This window comes from Paralichthys olivaceus, chromosome 20, assembly GCF_024713975.1.
Source record: "Paralichthys olivaceus isolate ysfri-2021 chromosome 20, ASM2471397v2, whole genome shotgun sequence".
Taxonomy (NCBI): Eukaryota; Metazoa; Chordata; class Actinopteri; order Pleuronectiformes; family Paralichthyidae; genus Paralichthys; species Paralichthys olivaceus.
The window spans coordinates 19,631,184-19,646,271 of NC_091112.1; the positions used below are offsets into that span (position 1 = coordinate 19,631,184).

General features: G+C 38.9%; 1 protein-coding gene across 2 annotated transcripts in view; it reads left to right on the top strand.

The window, feature by feature from the left end:
* The window catches only part of col28a1a (collagen, type XXVIII, alpha 1a), a 29,030-nt gene that overhangs the window by 7,463 nt on the left and 6,479 nt on the right, over nt 1-15,088 (top strand). For both annotated transcript variants that reach the window (XR_011239572.1, XM_020090445.2), the window contains exons 8-34: nt 920-946; nt 1,161-1,205; nt 1,298-1,342; nt 3,237-3,290; nt 3,398-3,466; nt 3,591-3,659; nt 4,065-4,133; nt 4,226-4,294; nt 4,401-4,469; nt 4,553-4,621; nt 5,515-5,583; nt 5,681-5,752; nt 6,365-6,433; nt 6,703-6,774; nt 7,098-7,166; nt 7,595-7,663; nt 7,902-7,970; nt 8,058-8,126; nt 8,360-8,428; nt 8,555-8,623; nt 8,875-8,943; nt 9,071-9,151; nt 9,230-9,265; nt 9,361-9,397; nt 10,389-10,943; nt 12,813-12,961; nt 13,990-14,251. Coding sequence is in view for 1 of the 2 variants with exons in the window: in XM_020090445.2 (XP_019946004.2) it covers nt 920-946; nt 1,161-1,205; nt 1,298-1,342; nt 3,237-3,290; nt 3,398-3,466; nt 3,591-3,659; nt 4,065-4,133; nt 4,226-4,294; nt 4,401-4,469; nt 4,553-4,621; nt 5,515-5,583; nt 5,681-5,752; nt 6,365-6,433; nt 6,703-6,774; nt 7,098-7,166; nt 7,595-7,663; nt 7,902-7,970; nt 8,058-8,126; nt 8,360-8,428; nt 8,555-8,623; nt 8,875-8,943; nt 9,071-9,151; nt 9,230-9,265; nt 9,361-9,397; nt 10,389-10,943; nt 12,813-12,961; nt 13,990-14,251 (2,470 nt within the window). In the remaining variant the exon portion in view is untranslated. The remainder of the gene's footprint in view (nt 1-919; nt 947-1,160; nt 1,206-1,297; nt 1,343-3,236; nt 3,291-3,397; nt 3,467-3,590; nt 3,660-4,064; nt 4,134-4,225; nt 4,295-4,400; nt 4,470-4,552; nt 4,622-5,514; nt 5,584-5,680; nt 5,753-6,364; nt 6,434-6,702; nt 6,775-7,097; nt 7,167-7,594; nt 7,664-7,901; nt 7,971-8,057; nt 8,127-8,359; nt 8,429-8,554; nt 8,624-8,874; nt 8,944-9,070; nt 9,152-9,229; nt 9,266-9,360; nt 9,398-10,388; nt 10,944-12,812; nt 12,962-13,989; nt 14,252-15,088) is intronic.

A 15,088-nucleotide genomic window follows, 5' to 3' on the forward strand; every position in this document is an offset into this window, starting at 1 on the left:
TTTTTGCGGAATCAAACACCTCACCGCCCCTCCATCAGCATAGTGGTGAGTAGATAATGACTCAATTTTCATTTTTGGGTGAACTATCCCTTAAAGAATATAAGTGAGATTTGGACAAAAACTAAGCATATGCATTTGCCCCCTGTGCTTGGGAAGTTTAAACAGGGCTGACTAAATCATGAATATGATGACTAACCATTATTATTCTGGGAAATGTTTTCTCTTTTATTTTTCTTCTAAACGTTTAAATTTGATGGAACGCCTTCATTTTCAGACAGAACTTGAACTCTAGATTTCCATATATTCATAAATTCATATTTGTAATATTTTGATATTAATAAATGGGTTAGGGTTAGGGTTAAATACTTATTATCAGTATTTTACAAGCTGATCAGGACCAATGTATATCTAGTGTATTTACGGTTCCATCATGGTTGCCTGAATCACTCCAATACCACTTGCCATAGTTTAAAATACAGTCACAAAACAGAAATCAAGCATTGTGGGTTTTTTTGTGTTTGTGGAGCAGGTCAGAAGTATGTGGAGGTAGTGACTGGGGTACAATTTGCATTTTAAGGATTATTGAATACTAAATGAGGCAAAGGTATAAACTTGCATCCAAGACCATGAAGGATTTTTTTCAGATGCCACTGAGATGTATTTTACTGTTATTTAGCCATTCCTTACTAATATGAATAAATATGTGGATATAAATGACATGAATATGGTTGTTTATTCAACGCAGTGCAATTCAACAGCACCATCAAGTGCAGCCTCTAAAATGACCATGAACTGAGTGGTTTTATTCTGGGGTCTGGATGATTCTATACAAAGACTTGCATAAGAAGACATTAAAAAGGTTTTCAACTGTCTGATGTAAACTTTTGGAATATTTAATTTAATCTTTCCATTTTAATAGGGTCAAACTGGAAGCAAAGGGGAAAAGGTATGGATTGATGTTTAATGATAATTATAACATGAAATAATCTCATCACAGCAAAGATTATACATTCTATACATTATAATTCTTTAACACAAAAAATGTATTTGATTGTCTGTATGATTTGGAAATATGGAATGATTCGGTTCACATTGTCCACATTGCTGGGACGTTGCTTTAAGCTTCACTTACCTGTAACCTTACTGCTCATATTCTTCAGGGAGAACAAGGGGAATGTGGTGCCCCTGGTACAAAGGGAGAACAAGTAGGTTTATTTATTTATCCATTTTTAATTCATTGTCTGGATGACTGTTCTGATACTGTGTGTAAAAGTAGTATGATATATTTTTTCCTTAGGGTACAGATGGACCTCCTGGCCCCAGAGGCCCCAGAGGAGAACAGGTAATTTTCATATTGTGCACATATAGTGCATATTGAATGGCTTGGCCTAATTTTGAGCGTTGGTTAATGATAGTTCCACACAGATATCTGAACACAGTACACTGTGAATGCCATTAGTTCAGTTTTGATAATCTCATTGACATACAGTCCACAGACCCTGCCTCCAGTCTCTTTAAGCTACGCTAGGATTCCATCATCCTGACTCTAGCTCTGTACTGAACACTCAGACATGACATTGACAGTCTTCTTATCAGTGAATAACACATTTACCAAAATATCAAACTAATCCTTTGAGATATTATCATGAAAGAGTGTGTAGTTAATATTCATTGAAATCAGTAGGCTGACATAGTCAGACTTTTAGGGGGTTTTCTTTTTGAAGTAGGTGTGTGACGCCATTGGCAACAACCTTCAGTGTTGGTATAAAGCCAGATATTACCATGGTGCAGCACACCTATGAAGCAGCCATGTTTTAAAATAAAAATGAAAGATAATTCAGTGTATGAATGTTCATATCTAAATGGGTGTGTGGTCGAATTAAAAGATTCCTGTGTGCCCGCCTTCATATCCAGACTGCAACAATCAGTGCTCCGGTGCAAACCACACACTCCAAATCCATCTCCTGCTCTGCACTTGTGGAATGTGAGCTGTGGATTAGGTTTTATCCCCTTCCTAATGTTGCCTTTCTATAGCGGGGAATGCAATGGTTGTGGTCTTTGAGCAGACGTTGTTCTAGTGGATTAGGATTTGGGCACGTTATCCATTCCCTCTCTCCTTAAATGCTTGTTGCCCCCAGCAGCCATCGTCAGTGTCCCATCAGTTTTTTCATCCATTTGATTGCTCTCCAGTTCCCATGAAAAACTCCTATATTCCAAATCCAACTTTTTCTAGGTGCCAGGTTTAGCCTCTGATACAGAGCGTGGCAGAACTGTCTACTTCCTAGGGTTTTCTTGAGTCAACATGAGTCAGGCATTTGTCAGCTCGGACTGATTTGAAATATCAGCAATGTTGGAAATTTGGCAAAAATCTAAGCACATGTCATCCTGTACACAGCCTTTGTCATGAGGGCCCTACACTTTGGAACAAGATAAGATTGTTTTATCGCTTTTTTAAGACACATCTTGATGTCTATGACTTTATCTGTATCTTGTTTGTATCAGTGTTTGAGAGTTTTATATTCTTTGTTGTAAAGCACTTTGTTGCTTACTATTATTTTATTATTATTACCATGATTATGACAGAAAATATTCACATAATACATACACATAAACATTCAAATAATAATACAGTGAAATTAAGCATATCTGCTTCTCTATCATGATGCAATGTTGCATTTCTATGGATCTTTTTACATCTGAAACTATAATTTTAATGTGAAATCTCATGTGAATTAGACGTTCATAAAAGCTCCTCTGAGACTCCAGCAGAGGGCAGTCACACTCACCAGTGTTCATCTCAGTGACTTACACCTCAAAGAAGTATCTCGTGAATTATTTTACATTTAAATGAAAACATGCTCAGCCCCAGTTTGAACACTCCCTAGTTTGAAATGAATGTAAAATATTGTCTGTCTGAACCCACTTCAGGCACCAGGGTTCATTCCTGTTAGTCCTTCAAGTAACAGCTAGTTGGTCATAGTGGGATAGAGAAGACAGTCACTTCCCAGAGAGAAACAAGAACGAGGAACTGACTTTCACTGAAGAAAAAGGAAAAGCAACAATATCTCACATCACCTGTTTTCTTAACTCTGTAATAAAGACAATGTCTGCCAATTATTTTAAATGTCTTACATTATAATGTAGTTATACTCATTATAATATCTTGAATATTTTATGTAATGGTATTTATTGAATCAAAAACATTTATTATCTCTTTTGTCTCTTGCAACTGCCAGGGAGACGTGGGAGGACATGGAGACCAGGGTCCGGAGGGGCCGTTTGGCTCTAAAGTAAGATGGCTGGCAACCAATGGTTAAAATGCATGAAGTGATTCACTGAATTCAAAGGTTAAAGCTATGGGCATGTTCCTCAAGTTTGTTTCCCATTTCCTTTAAAGGGTGAACGAGGACCAAGGGGTGCACCTGGACCTCCAGGAGATAATGGCATCGGGTTCCCTGGTCCCAAGGTACATTTTATGTTAGGTATTGGAATAAATAAGGCATGTTTTCTTTGTACTCATGCACAGGAAGGCCAATGTCTGTCCAGTATAATCCTCACTTTAACTCTAATCTGTACACTTTATTTTTCAGGGTGACAAGGGGAACCAGGGAAGACCCGGTCCACCTGGACCAGTGGGTGTAGGTGAACCAGGGATGATGGTGAGTGAAACTACTGGGACTGTTCATATAGGTGAAATACTTTAATCACAACCTAAGAAACATTATATATACAGTAAATAGTATTACCAACTGTTACTTATTGTTATTAACATTATAAACCTTCAAATTAAAACCAATATGAAATTGTATCAGCTATCACATAGCCTCATGTGAAAATATGAAATTTGCTCTATGTGGTTTAATACCACAAGGTGTCTTCTCAGTTTTATTGCGGAACAGAAAACTGGAATAGTGTGTGTACTTAGCAACACTATTGCTCTAACATATTACAATGATTCACCTTGGATTTTTAACAATCTAATTTTACTATACATAGAGTGACAGCAAATGTAATATCTGTTAATTCAGTATTTACTATTAACTATAATGCTGATGTGATTATAGGGTCCAGTAGGGCCACCAGGGATGCAAGGATCTCCAGGATTTCCCGGTGAGGGTCTCCCAGGATCCAATGTAGGTTCTAAGACATTGATACAATTCACCAGAGAAATGTAATAGTCTCTGGAGACCTGTTGTTGACTCATAAGATCCTTCTGTGTTTATAGGGTGACAGGGGGTATGAGGGTCCTAAGGGAAGTCGTGGACCTCCAGGAATTGGTTACAAAGGTGATAAGGTATGGTTCAGAGTTTAATGAGGTTGGGATCACAGACACATGTATGCTGCAATCCTGTGAAGCTGTAAAGGATGACCTGTCTGACCTGTCATTTTCCAACCCTTAGGGAAATACAGGAGCCCCTGGACTTCCAGGTTTGGTGGGGTTTCCAGGGGCAGGCATACAAGGAGAAAAGGCAAGGCCAATGAAAATGACAGGAATTTGTATTTATTATTTGTCCTGTTTTTATTAAATTCAGATTTTTATCTCTGGCTTTAGGGGGACCAAGGGCCCACAGGGCCTTCTGGGCCCAGAGGGCCTCCTGGAATTGGTATAGTTGGACCAAAGGTTAGTCCAAGAGGAGCAGTGATATGTAAAACAAGCTTTAAATCCATAATAGACTTTCATGTGTAATATACAGTACACATACAGCATAATGCAAAAGTTTCAGATTCAGAAGAAATAAAGACACATTTCAATCCACTTTTCTTGCCACAACCTCATGTGATCTGATATGACCAATAGATAATGGTGGCTAAGGCTAGCTAATACTCCGATCCTTTGTGTACTGAAAGTAAAACGAGTAATACCAGAATATTAAAATACTCTGTTACATGAAAAACTCAAAAAGCTCAAAGATGTACTTAAATTGACCATAGTAAATAAGTAATTATACAAAGTATACAAACTCAAAGGAGGCAAAACTTGATTTTTTTTTTTTTGGGTGCATACAATAAAAAATAGTCCTTGTTATATTGTTATTAAAATTTGTATAATTCTCATTAGAGAACCTCATTAGAGAACCTATATATGCTTAATATGAGAACATTTCAGCTCAAGAGCAACTCCAGCTTTAATCAACAAGACCTTCACAATTACTAATACTTTACTTCATCACTGTACTCAACAAAGCAACAGAATCACTCACACTGAAAGTAAACTGGTAAATGGGAAATAAAGGTTCATCTAAATGTGAGAAATAATCCCTGACTGCACAGTAAAACTCACACAGCTACGATACAGTAGGCTTAGGTTGAAAAAAACTGTCTGTCTGCAAATGATGGTAGATTTGTACAAAGGAGAATTTGGTAAACGTTTGACTATTTGCCTTCAGTTTTCTTTCCAAATACAAATACCTGGGGACTTCTTTTTGTTGTTTCCCTTTAAATTGTAAGATTAACGCAACAGTTTGCATCTTTCTGTGTGATGACGTTCAGTCAGTAATTTGTATTGTTTTCCAGGGTGACCAGGGTTTCCCTGGAGAATCTGGACCTCAGGGAAAGAGGGGTGTTGGCGAACCAGGACCAAAGGTTAAACAAGCAAACTCTTCTTGAATGTGACATGTTCAACACAAGATCAAATGGAGCACACTGAATGTTTTGAGTTTATGTATGCATGGTTTTCTAGGGGGAGCCAGGACCTAATGGGACTGCTGGGATACCTGGTATACCTGGTGAGGATGGAGCTGCTGGACCTAAGGTGAGCAAGTGACTTGAGGTCACATTTTGCAAAATTTAAAGGTCCAATTTGCAGTTTAGACACCAGTGTGCAAGGTTAAGGTGAAAGGGATCTAGTGGTAGTAGTCCAAACTGGACCAACTAAACGCCTTTTGAGGTTTTATGACAACTGAAGCTACCACAGGTTCTCTTTCATGTTTAAAAGGGGTGGATGAGGTGAGGGGTATTCAGCTGCAACATGTAACTTCACCACTAGATATCACTAAATCCTTCACACTGAACCTTTAATATGCACATCCCTAATATGTCATGTGATATGTCTAAAGGGCCTAACTAAAATGCTCAATATAAAAAAAAAGGTGTTCAGAAATTCTCATAACTATTTGTATAAAAAAATGAAGAAGGATTTCAACCTGTTTCCCATGTTGAGTGTGTGAGTGGGATTGAAAGAGTATTTCAGTACAGTGCAGACTAATGTATTAGTTATGATCAGTTATTCTGCTACGTGACACTTTCCACTCCATTCCCTCTCTGCATTATGCCCCATCACTGGACTTCTATATTCAATAAGTAGCTTGTGATTCACTACGAAATGTCTTTTTTTAATGCTTTGATGCCATGTTGTCTAATCCAGGGAGAGATGGGGTTGCCAGGTCTGCGAGGATCAGAAGGAGCACCAGGGAAAGGTTTCTCTGGAGAAAAGGTAATCTTTCATTACAGCTTCTGCCCAATGAATGTAATCGCAGAATCCTAGAGGATATCCTGATTGCTGTTTGTCCAACAAAAACAAATATTGCTTTATTCTGAGTCACATCTGTTGAACATAAGCAAACAGTTAGAGTCAGGTATAAAAGGTACATATTTGCATTCCTGGAAATGGCTTCACTGACGATAAATGCATAGTATGTAGTTTGTATTACCTATTTACCTTACAGAATAACTGACTGGGTGTGTGTGTGTGTTCCTCCACAGGGAGATAGAGGTGACCGTGGACCAAGGGGACTCTCAGGGGCTCCAGGCCCTATGGGCCCTGCTGGTGCTAAGGTCTGTTAAATACAAGTTACTCTTGAGCACTGTTAGGCTCACACAATGTGTTTGCTGTGGTGAATCAACATTCTCAGGTACTCAGCTGAGATTAGGTTCAGATAAAGTAGCTGGCACTGTAACACAGAGCTAGGTCTTAGATCAGGTCGTGTACAGAAGGGTCTTGGAGGTTGGATATCCACAATGTAATAAAGCATGTTCCCATAAAACTTCTGAAGTTCAAAATCAAATGGAACAGGCACATCAGATTGATGTTTTTACATTTTACTGTAAATGAAAAATGCTTCAATAATGTTTGACATTTTACTGATGCTGTTGTTCAGGGGGAACCTGGGAGTCCAGGAATGACAGGCAATTCTGGACCTGCTGGTCGTGGCATTCCAGGACCAAAGGTGACGACACCCATTACAACAGGAGCTCATACACATGCGCATGCAAGCAGGCACCCATCCACAGTTTTTCTATGCACCCAGGGTTTAGAGTAAATCATAGTACTGCTCACCTTCACTTTCATGTGTGTTGATCATTATGGAGATACTCTTCAACCCTTGGTGTTCAAGATTTTGTTACTCAGCCGATATTCAGGAGTCTGTTGGACCTACTGCATTATTGGGCTTTTAAATCAATACAGCCATAACAATGTATGTAAAATACTTGTGTCCTGAACTGTAACATGAAACATTTCAATATTTTTTTCAATGTGGTTAATAAATGAATATCTTGTAATTGCTCATATTTTGAGCATTAGTTTTTGGTCAGTTTCCTTTATCATCAATAATTGTGACTGGAGTTGTTGTTATTTTCTTCTCCTAAATAACAGGGAGATCCTGGACCTGTAGGACCAACTGGACCTGTGGGAGAACCTGGAATGGGAATTATTGGCCCAAAGGTAACATAAAAACATGTTTTTACTTATTATACTTTATCAATATGCTGTATCACGCATCAATACACAATTACATTTTATGAAAAAGGTGGATTTTCCATACCTGTATGTAAATGTAAACACTTTAATACCATCTTTCATGGATTGTTCCCAGGCGGTTACTTTAAATTAAATGTGCACTATACACACCTTCAGGTGGTTGTGTTTGTGTCTGACAATATTGTTACTGTCCTTATTTTAGGGTAATAAAGGAAATCCTGGGCCTGTGGGGCCACCAGGGATGGAGGGAGATGGAGTCCCAGGACCACAGGTAAGAGGAAACAGGTACAATTTAATTAGATTTGTCTTCAATGTTTAAGATAAAAAGGATTATGAATGAACATCTTGTCCTCATCAGGGACTGCCTGGTTTACCGGGAGTGCAAGGAGAGACAGGAGCCGATGGGAAAGGACTACCTGGATCTAAGGTGAGACAAAATTCTAATTTTTGAATTCATAAGGTGAAGTGAAGGGTGCCTCCAAACTCTCAGAAGCATATTTACTGATGAGAAGTGTTGACATTTAACATTCTACATTTAACAATTGTGAAATATTTGTATACAATGGTCATATCTTACAGTGTCTTAATAGGTTTGGACATCAGCTTCTGCATCCAACAAAGCAAAAATCATGAGTTTGCTCTATTTATTTTGTGTGTCAGGGTGACAGAGGCTTACCTGGGGTCCCAGGCCCATCAGGTCCTCCAGGACCAGGACTTTATGGACCAAAGGTCAGTGAGTGTACATACAGTATGAGGAAGATGAATAGTTTCTCTTTTTGTAAACCAATTCCTCTGCATATGATAATGTTATTAACATCACATCCTGACAATTATTGCAATGCATTGAATTTCCAGGGTTCTTCAGGGCAGCCTGGTCCATTAGGCCTCCCAGGACTTCCAGGAGAGGGCAGCCAGGGTCCAAAGGTGGGCGAGAGACAACACTTGACAGTACTAGTAGGCTATAGTGTCAGTCAAGACAGTGCCAAATTTATTCCAGCTGTATAATGCTGAGTTTTTGATGAGTAGCACATTGCTACAGCAGAGTTGACCATGCTGATCCCTTTGTCTTGAAAGTTTGCCAAATCAATCAGTCTTTGTCATTTCACTCTATGGACAGGATTTTAGGATTTGTTCATATCTGATGATATCACCAATTTGTCAATCTTTATTCTTAGGGAGAGCCTGGGTTTCAAGGACCAGCGGGCCCTCGTGGGGCACCAGGGGACGGCCTCATAGGGGAAAAGGTACATACAATACAGCCAGTACATGTGCCAATGGTAGTCTGGCCTGTCACATATTGGCTTAGATTATCAGTATTCATCATTTGCTGTAATGGAGAATCCTCTCTCAAACACACACAAACACACACAGGGTGATAGAGGCATTCCTGGAAACCGGGGAAAGAAAGGAGACAAGGGAAACTATGGAGAACCCGGATCTGCTGGACAAATGGTAACACAGCATGTCCCATCTCAAAAATAAGAGAAAACATTGCTATCATTATACTTCCTAATCCGAGTCTAATTACAGGGGAGACCTGGAGAAAAGGGTGAACCAGGACTGACAGTGAGTACAGCGACTGACACAAATGACACTGAGTTGAATATTTTAACATTAAAATTGAATACCAATTTTTTTCATCTCCTTTTTTAAATACACAGAGAGAAGAGGTCATCAGAATAATAAGAGAAATCTGTGGTAAATCACACATTTTATCAAGTTTTGCAGCAGTTTACTTCTTAATCATTAGTAAGCTTTTGTTTTGCTTAGCATACTGTATATATGATTATAATCATCTTATGATATAAATGAATATAAATGATTAAAAAAGACTTTTGAATACGGGTTATTGGCAATATTTGTTGTGTAGGGGAGAACAGGGTAAGTCAAGCCAGTGGGTAAGATGAGCCACCTCCTGTATCTAGGTAACCAGAAAAGAGGAGTCATGTGACCACAAAGTCACATTCCAACTTTGACCCAAGCACATGGAGAGTGGAAAGCAAACCAAAGCAAAAAAACACTTTTTTGTCATGTAAAGTGAATTCATCATGTTACTAAAGTTATCAGTCTTGTATCTTCATTAAAAATGTTTTTGACATTATTACATGTTATTTTAAGTAATTGTGAGCTACAAAACAAGAAAATAAACGTAGCATAACTGTTGATTTGAGCTACTGTGTGAAACAGTTTGGTCAAAATGGTGGTTGTGGGGTAAAACTAGCTAGAGATGTGGAGGTAAATTTAGCCAATGGACAGTCATTGTTCACTGCATTCATCACATGCAGACATTTTTGCCTTTGTTAAATTGATGGCATGGATTTTGTCTCATTTTTTAGATCAGTTTCTAATGGTGGCACTATTTACCCATTATTTACCCATAGAGGGCCCAATTTACCCCATCACTCTGAACATTTTACCCCCACCTTGGGTCATTGTTCTGCAATAAATAGATAACTTGTTTTAAATTCCATGGGTACACAACAACCTGAGGTATATAAATAGTAATTATTATTTAAAAACAAATACACTTCTGTTTTGCAGTAAAATCATCAAATGTAAAAAGTGGATCATCTTACCCTGTTCTCCCCTATCTATATCCACTAGGTACTATTATAAGCTGTATAGAGATATAGTGGTGCATATTGCATGGCTTTGTAATGTGCTTGTATCTGTTCTGTTTGTTGTCCAGGCTGTGGTCTGAAGTGCAGAGAGAGGCCTCTGGAGCTGGTGTTTGTGATCGACAGCTCGGAGAGCGTGGGACCAGAAAACTTTGAGCTGGTGAAGGACTTTGTGAATGCTCTTATTGACCCGTTGTCGGTGAGCACTGAGGCTAGCCAGATAGGCGTAGTGCTCTACAGCCACGTGGACATGGTGGTGGCCAGTCTGCAGCAGCAGAACAGTAAAGAAGACATCAAGGCCGCCGTCAGGAGGATGCCCTACCTGGGTGAGGGCACCTTTACTGGCAGCGCCATCCACCGAGCCAACCAGCTATTCCGGGCCTCGCGACCTGGTGTGAGGAAAGTGGCTGTTGTTATAACTGACGGGCTGGCTGACCACCGCGACATCATGCAGTTTGAGGAAACAGCCATAGAGGCCCACTATGAGGGAATTGAGATGTTTGTTGTGGGAGTCATGAGCAAGACTGATCCTCTGTATGAAGATTTCCAGGCTGAGATGAATGTTATTGCCTCTGATCCTGATGAGATGCATGTCTACTTTATAGATGACTTCAGGAGTCTTCACAGTAAGTAAACACTTTCAGTGTCAAAACACAAATTCTTAATTAACATCATCTCTTCCATGTGAGATGGCTGACAGGTTCATGTTTCAGTGCAGAAAAATATTTTAGGTGTCAGCCTCAATTTAAAGCATTTAGTCACAGCTAGGGGACAACACAAAGCTTCACCTCATATTATGAGTGCTTGAAGTAAGTATTAAGTACTAAATCTTCTCAATAAGACATATTGTGGGAGATCAGACAAACAACTACACCAGAAATAAGTCTGCATTCTGGGAGTCAAACTCAAAACCTCAGGTTCGGAATTGAACCACAGACCTAGTGGACAACTTGCTCTACCTCCTAAAACATTGGTGTGGAGAGAAGTGGCCCTTACGGAACAGCCTTAAACAACTTTATATTAGTTGTGATATGTTACTCAGTTAGAGATTACTGCTGTGCATTGATTGATTTTAAAACAGGAAAATATTTTGCATACATGTTACAGTTTTCACCCGTTTGTGTATGTGTGTGTGTGAGTTCATGCTGAATCCTGCCTGCAGAGAACGGTAAAAATCATTACGGATGTTTTAACAGCCACTGTTGCAGGTTGCTGATGGTCAGTCTGACTGTGGCAGATGATCAGTGTCTTTATGTGGGAGAGAGAGACAGAATAAGAAAGGGAAAGAGCAGGAGAGGCAAGGAGAGCCATCCTCCTGTTTGATGCTATTCGGTTTAAACAAGTGCAGAACTGCAGAACCCATGATTTAGTCAGCAGCTCTAATTAAAGGATGCTCACCTGCATGCACAAAATTTCTATCTGCACACATAGCATTCTTACATAGAGAATTGTGCAATGGCTGAGAGGGGATGTTGGATTGACAGGTTATCAGGGGGATACATTTTTGGTCATTTTGGTTTGAAGAGGATGGTATTCCCCTATTTATCCCCCTACTAATCACTTCTGATTGAGAGACGAAATAGGTCTATCTCACACTAGTTTGACAACATGTTATCACACTGATCACTTTAGATGTTGCTACTGACAACTTTTCAAACAAGTAAAACACTGGATTTTTGTGTTTCTATGTTTGTTAGTTGTCTCTGTTAAGGAGGTTATGTTATCCGGTAGCAGGATTGGACTAGAAATATTACTATGAAACTTGTTGGAAAGTATAGGTCAGGTTTTTTTTTGCACTTTGTTTAAATTTGCAAGATATGGTGTTTTTACTTAAAGGTCCAGTGTGTAAGATTTAGGTGAAAGGGATCTACTGGCTGAAATTGAATGTATTTATGATGTTTTCACTAGTTCATTTCATCTAAATTGTATGAATTGTTGTTTTCTTTACCCTAGAATGCGGCTTTTATATTTAAGTACTTTATATTTACATCAAGGGGGTCCTCTCGATGGAGGCCGGCATGTTTTTAACAGTTGTTCAAACTCTACAAACTAAACACCTTTTGATTTTTTATGACAACTGAAGTCTAGGTTACCACAGGTTCTCTTTCATGTTTGGAAGGGGAGGATGAGGTGAGCGGTATTCAGTTGCAACATGCAACTTCACCACTGGATGTCACTAAATTCTACATAAAATAATAATAATAAAGTATAATAAAAGTAATAAAACAAATTCAACATGTTTAGGGAACTAATGTCTATGTGCGTGTGGAATCTGGTGCAGATCTAAATGAAATTCCAGATCTTGTGAGTTTAAATGTGGTTTCACAAGGGGACTGTTGAGCCTTGGCAAAGGTAGAGTTTTGTCTTGACTGACTGCCCTTCTATTTTGGTATATTATTCACCTATTATAATTATTTTCTCTGTCATCTTATGTGATGAGTACAGCCTCAAACAATATTTTTTATACTGTTGTACCTTTGTTTATTTCCACACAGCTCTGGAAAGCATTATTCTAAGTCGGATTTGTGAGCAGGATGACACAATGGCCTTTCTACCAAACTCTGTTTTTCCAGTCGTGGAAATCAACCCTGACATTCCAGAAGATACCCATTTCAAAGAGTTCTCAGAGGAAGAAAATATACAAGTAATGTTGCTTTTATCTCTTGTGGAAAAAATGGTAAACCTCAGTCTTTTGCTGGTTACAAAACACAGGCTCACTTTCAGGAAACACAACCTCACATTTACCAGACGCAGCTACACAGGGACTCACTATGACCAGCAAGACTTTCACTGAAGATGGTCCAGCTGCAACCAGAACTGGGCACCTGCATCTGTCTTGTTGCTGTCATTAAGCGCTTTGAGTGGTCATCAAGACTACAAAAGCGCTTTATAAATACAGACCATTTACCACTTCTTCAACTTGGAGACCAACAGGTCTGTGGGAGTTTGTTAGCTGAAAGGGAAAGTTCACCCAATAGTGCAAATTCACTGGCATCTATGCTCTTGTCCAAGGGGCGCGTGACAACTCGCTGATCTCGTCTCACGAGAACTCACAAGTATCTTGACAGCTTGCGATAGCTGTAAGCATCATCATTATTATTATAGTATTCAAAAACTAAAACTGTTACACAACTGTTGAGACTAAATACACCCATGGCCCTAAAAGCATTAAAACCCAATGACTTTTCCTCTCGTGCCACCATGAGGTTAACATTTCTAGTTTGGAGTGATGTGCCACAAAGTTTCTATCAGATTTTCCACTTGTGAAATGTGAAATGTGATAAATCTACCATGATTAATCTTATTAGTATATATATTTTCTTTTTATTACATGAAGTACAAACCTACATCCCCAGCTGTACTTTGTGTTCAGTGCTAATTAGCAAATGCTAACATACTAACACTTAAAACATGGTGTACTCCATATTAACATTGTCATCATGACATGCCAGTAGTCCGGACCTTAGCCTTTATTTTAAGAGCTAAAATTTAAAAAAGCACTTATTTTGAATTATCAAGGCTGAAATTTGGCTGGATTTTAACTCCAGATTTAAGAGAAGGGGTCTGCAAACCATCCTCTGTGTACCATGAGGATGTCATGCCACTTCTTACTTTCAGAATATAAAGATTAGGTTTGTCTGGTCTGATCTGAGCTCATCCTTTTCTTCCCAGCGGAAACAAACAGTGAAAGCAGTCACAGCCCCAACCCTACAGTCGCCTGAGTCACAGTGGCCTGACAACAACCTGGTTGATAAAGAACTGTTGGTGGAGCCCTGGAACAGGCTTCCAGACATCACGTTTGCCTCTCCTGCTGGTGCTGGGGGGACTTCAATAGAGGGCCCTAAGTCACCGAGTGAATGGCTGCATGATGCATTGAGCACACAGGCTCCAAACAGACCTTCTCCTACACCCCTGACAGACGCATCAGTTCCAGGTAAATGAACAGACCTCAAACTGATTAACATCAGTGGCCATTCCACAGATCTTTAATGCTTCTCAAATATTTGATCATCTTGACACTCATGATGTGTGTATTACATATCTGTAACAACAAACTTTTGTTTGTTTTGATCTTGCTAACTCTTGCCACCTCCTTCCTCAAATAATTGCCTTTAATTATTTAGGACAATAAACAAGAAGCCCTTTGTAACAAAAGGCTTAATAACAAGCGTGCACACAAAAAAATCATCAATTGGCCATTTAAGGATAAACAAGCATATCCAGATAAACAGACAGGTCCAGGAATTGTGTCTGCATATTTGTTTCTCTTAGTTTGTAGGATTACGCAAAAATAACTGCACGGAGTACCATGATACCATGAAGCCAGGATGTAACCCATTAAATTATGATGCATGCAAATAATTAGTTTCACCAGTTTCACTTTCTCAGCAGCGTTTTCACTAGAATTTGTTCAATCTATGGCTCTAGCATTGCCATTCACACATACGTGATGTAGCAGTGGCAAACCTTCTTGACCTGTTAACTTCCATTTTGTGTGAACTAGGAGGAACTAGGAGGATAATAATATAATAATATACAAAATAATAATCGTCTCTGTGGTGAAGCAAGTCCACAGTGTTACTTCAAGTGGAGTTCAAAGGGAAAATGAAAATTCATTCATTATCTACTGAACACTATTCCGATGGAGGGGTGGGGGAAGTGATTGGGTCCACAAACACAACCTGTAATTTTAATTTAATATAGGACCTTTACTGGTATCAATGTATTTTTATAAATAATAGACTTGAATTAACTATAAAAAGGTTACAAT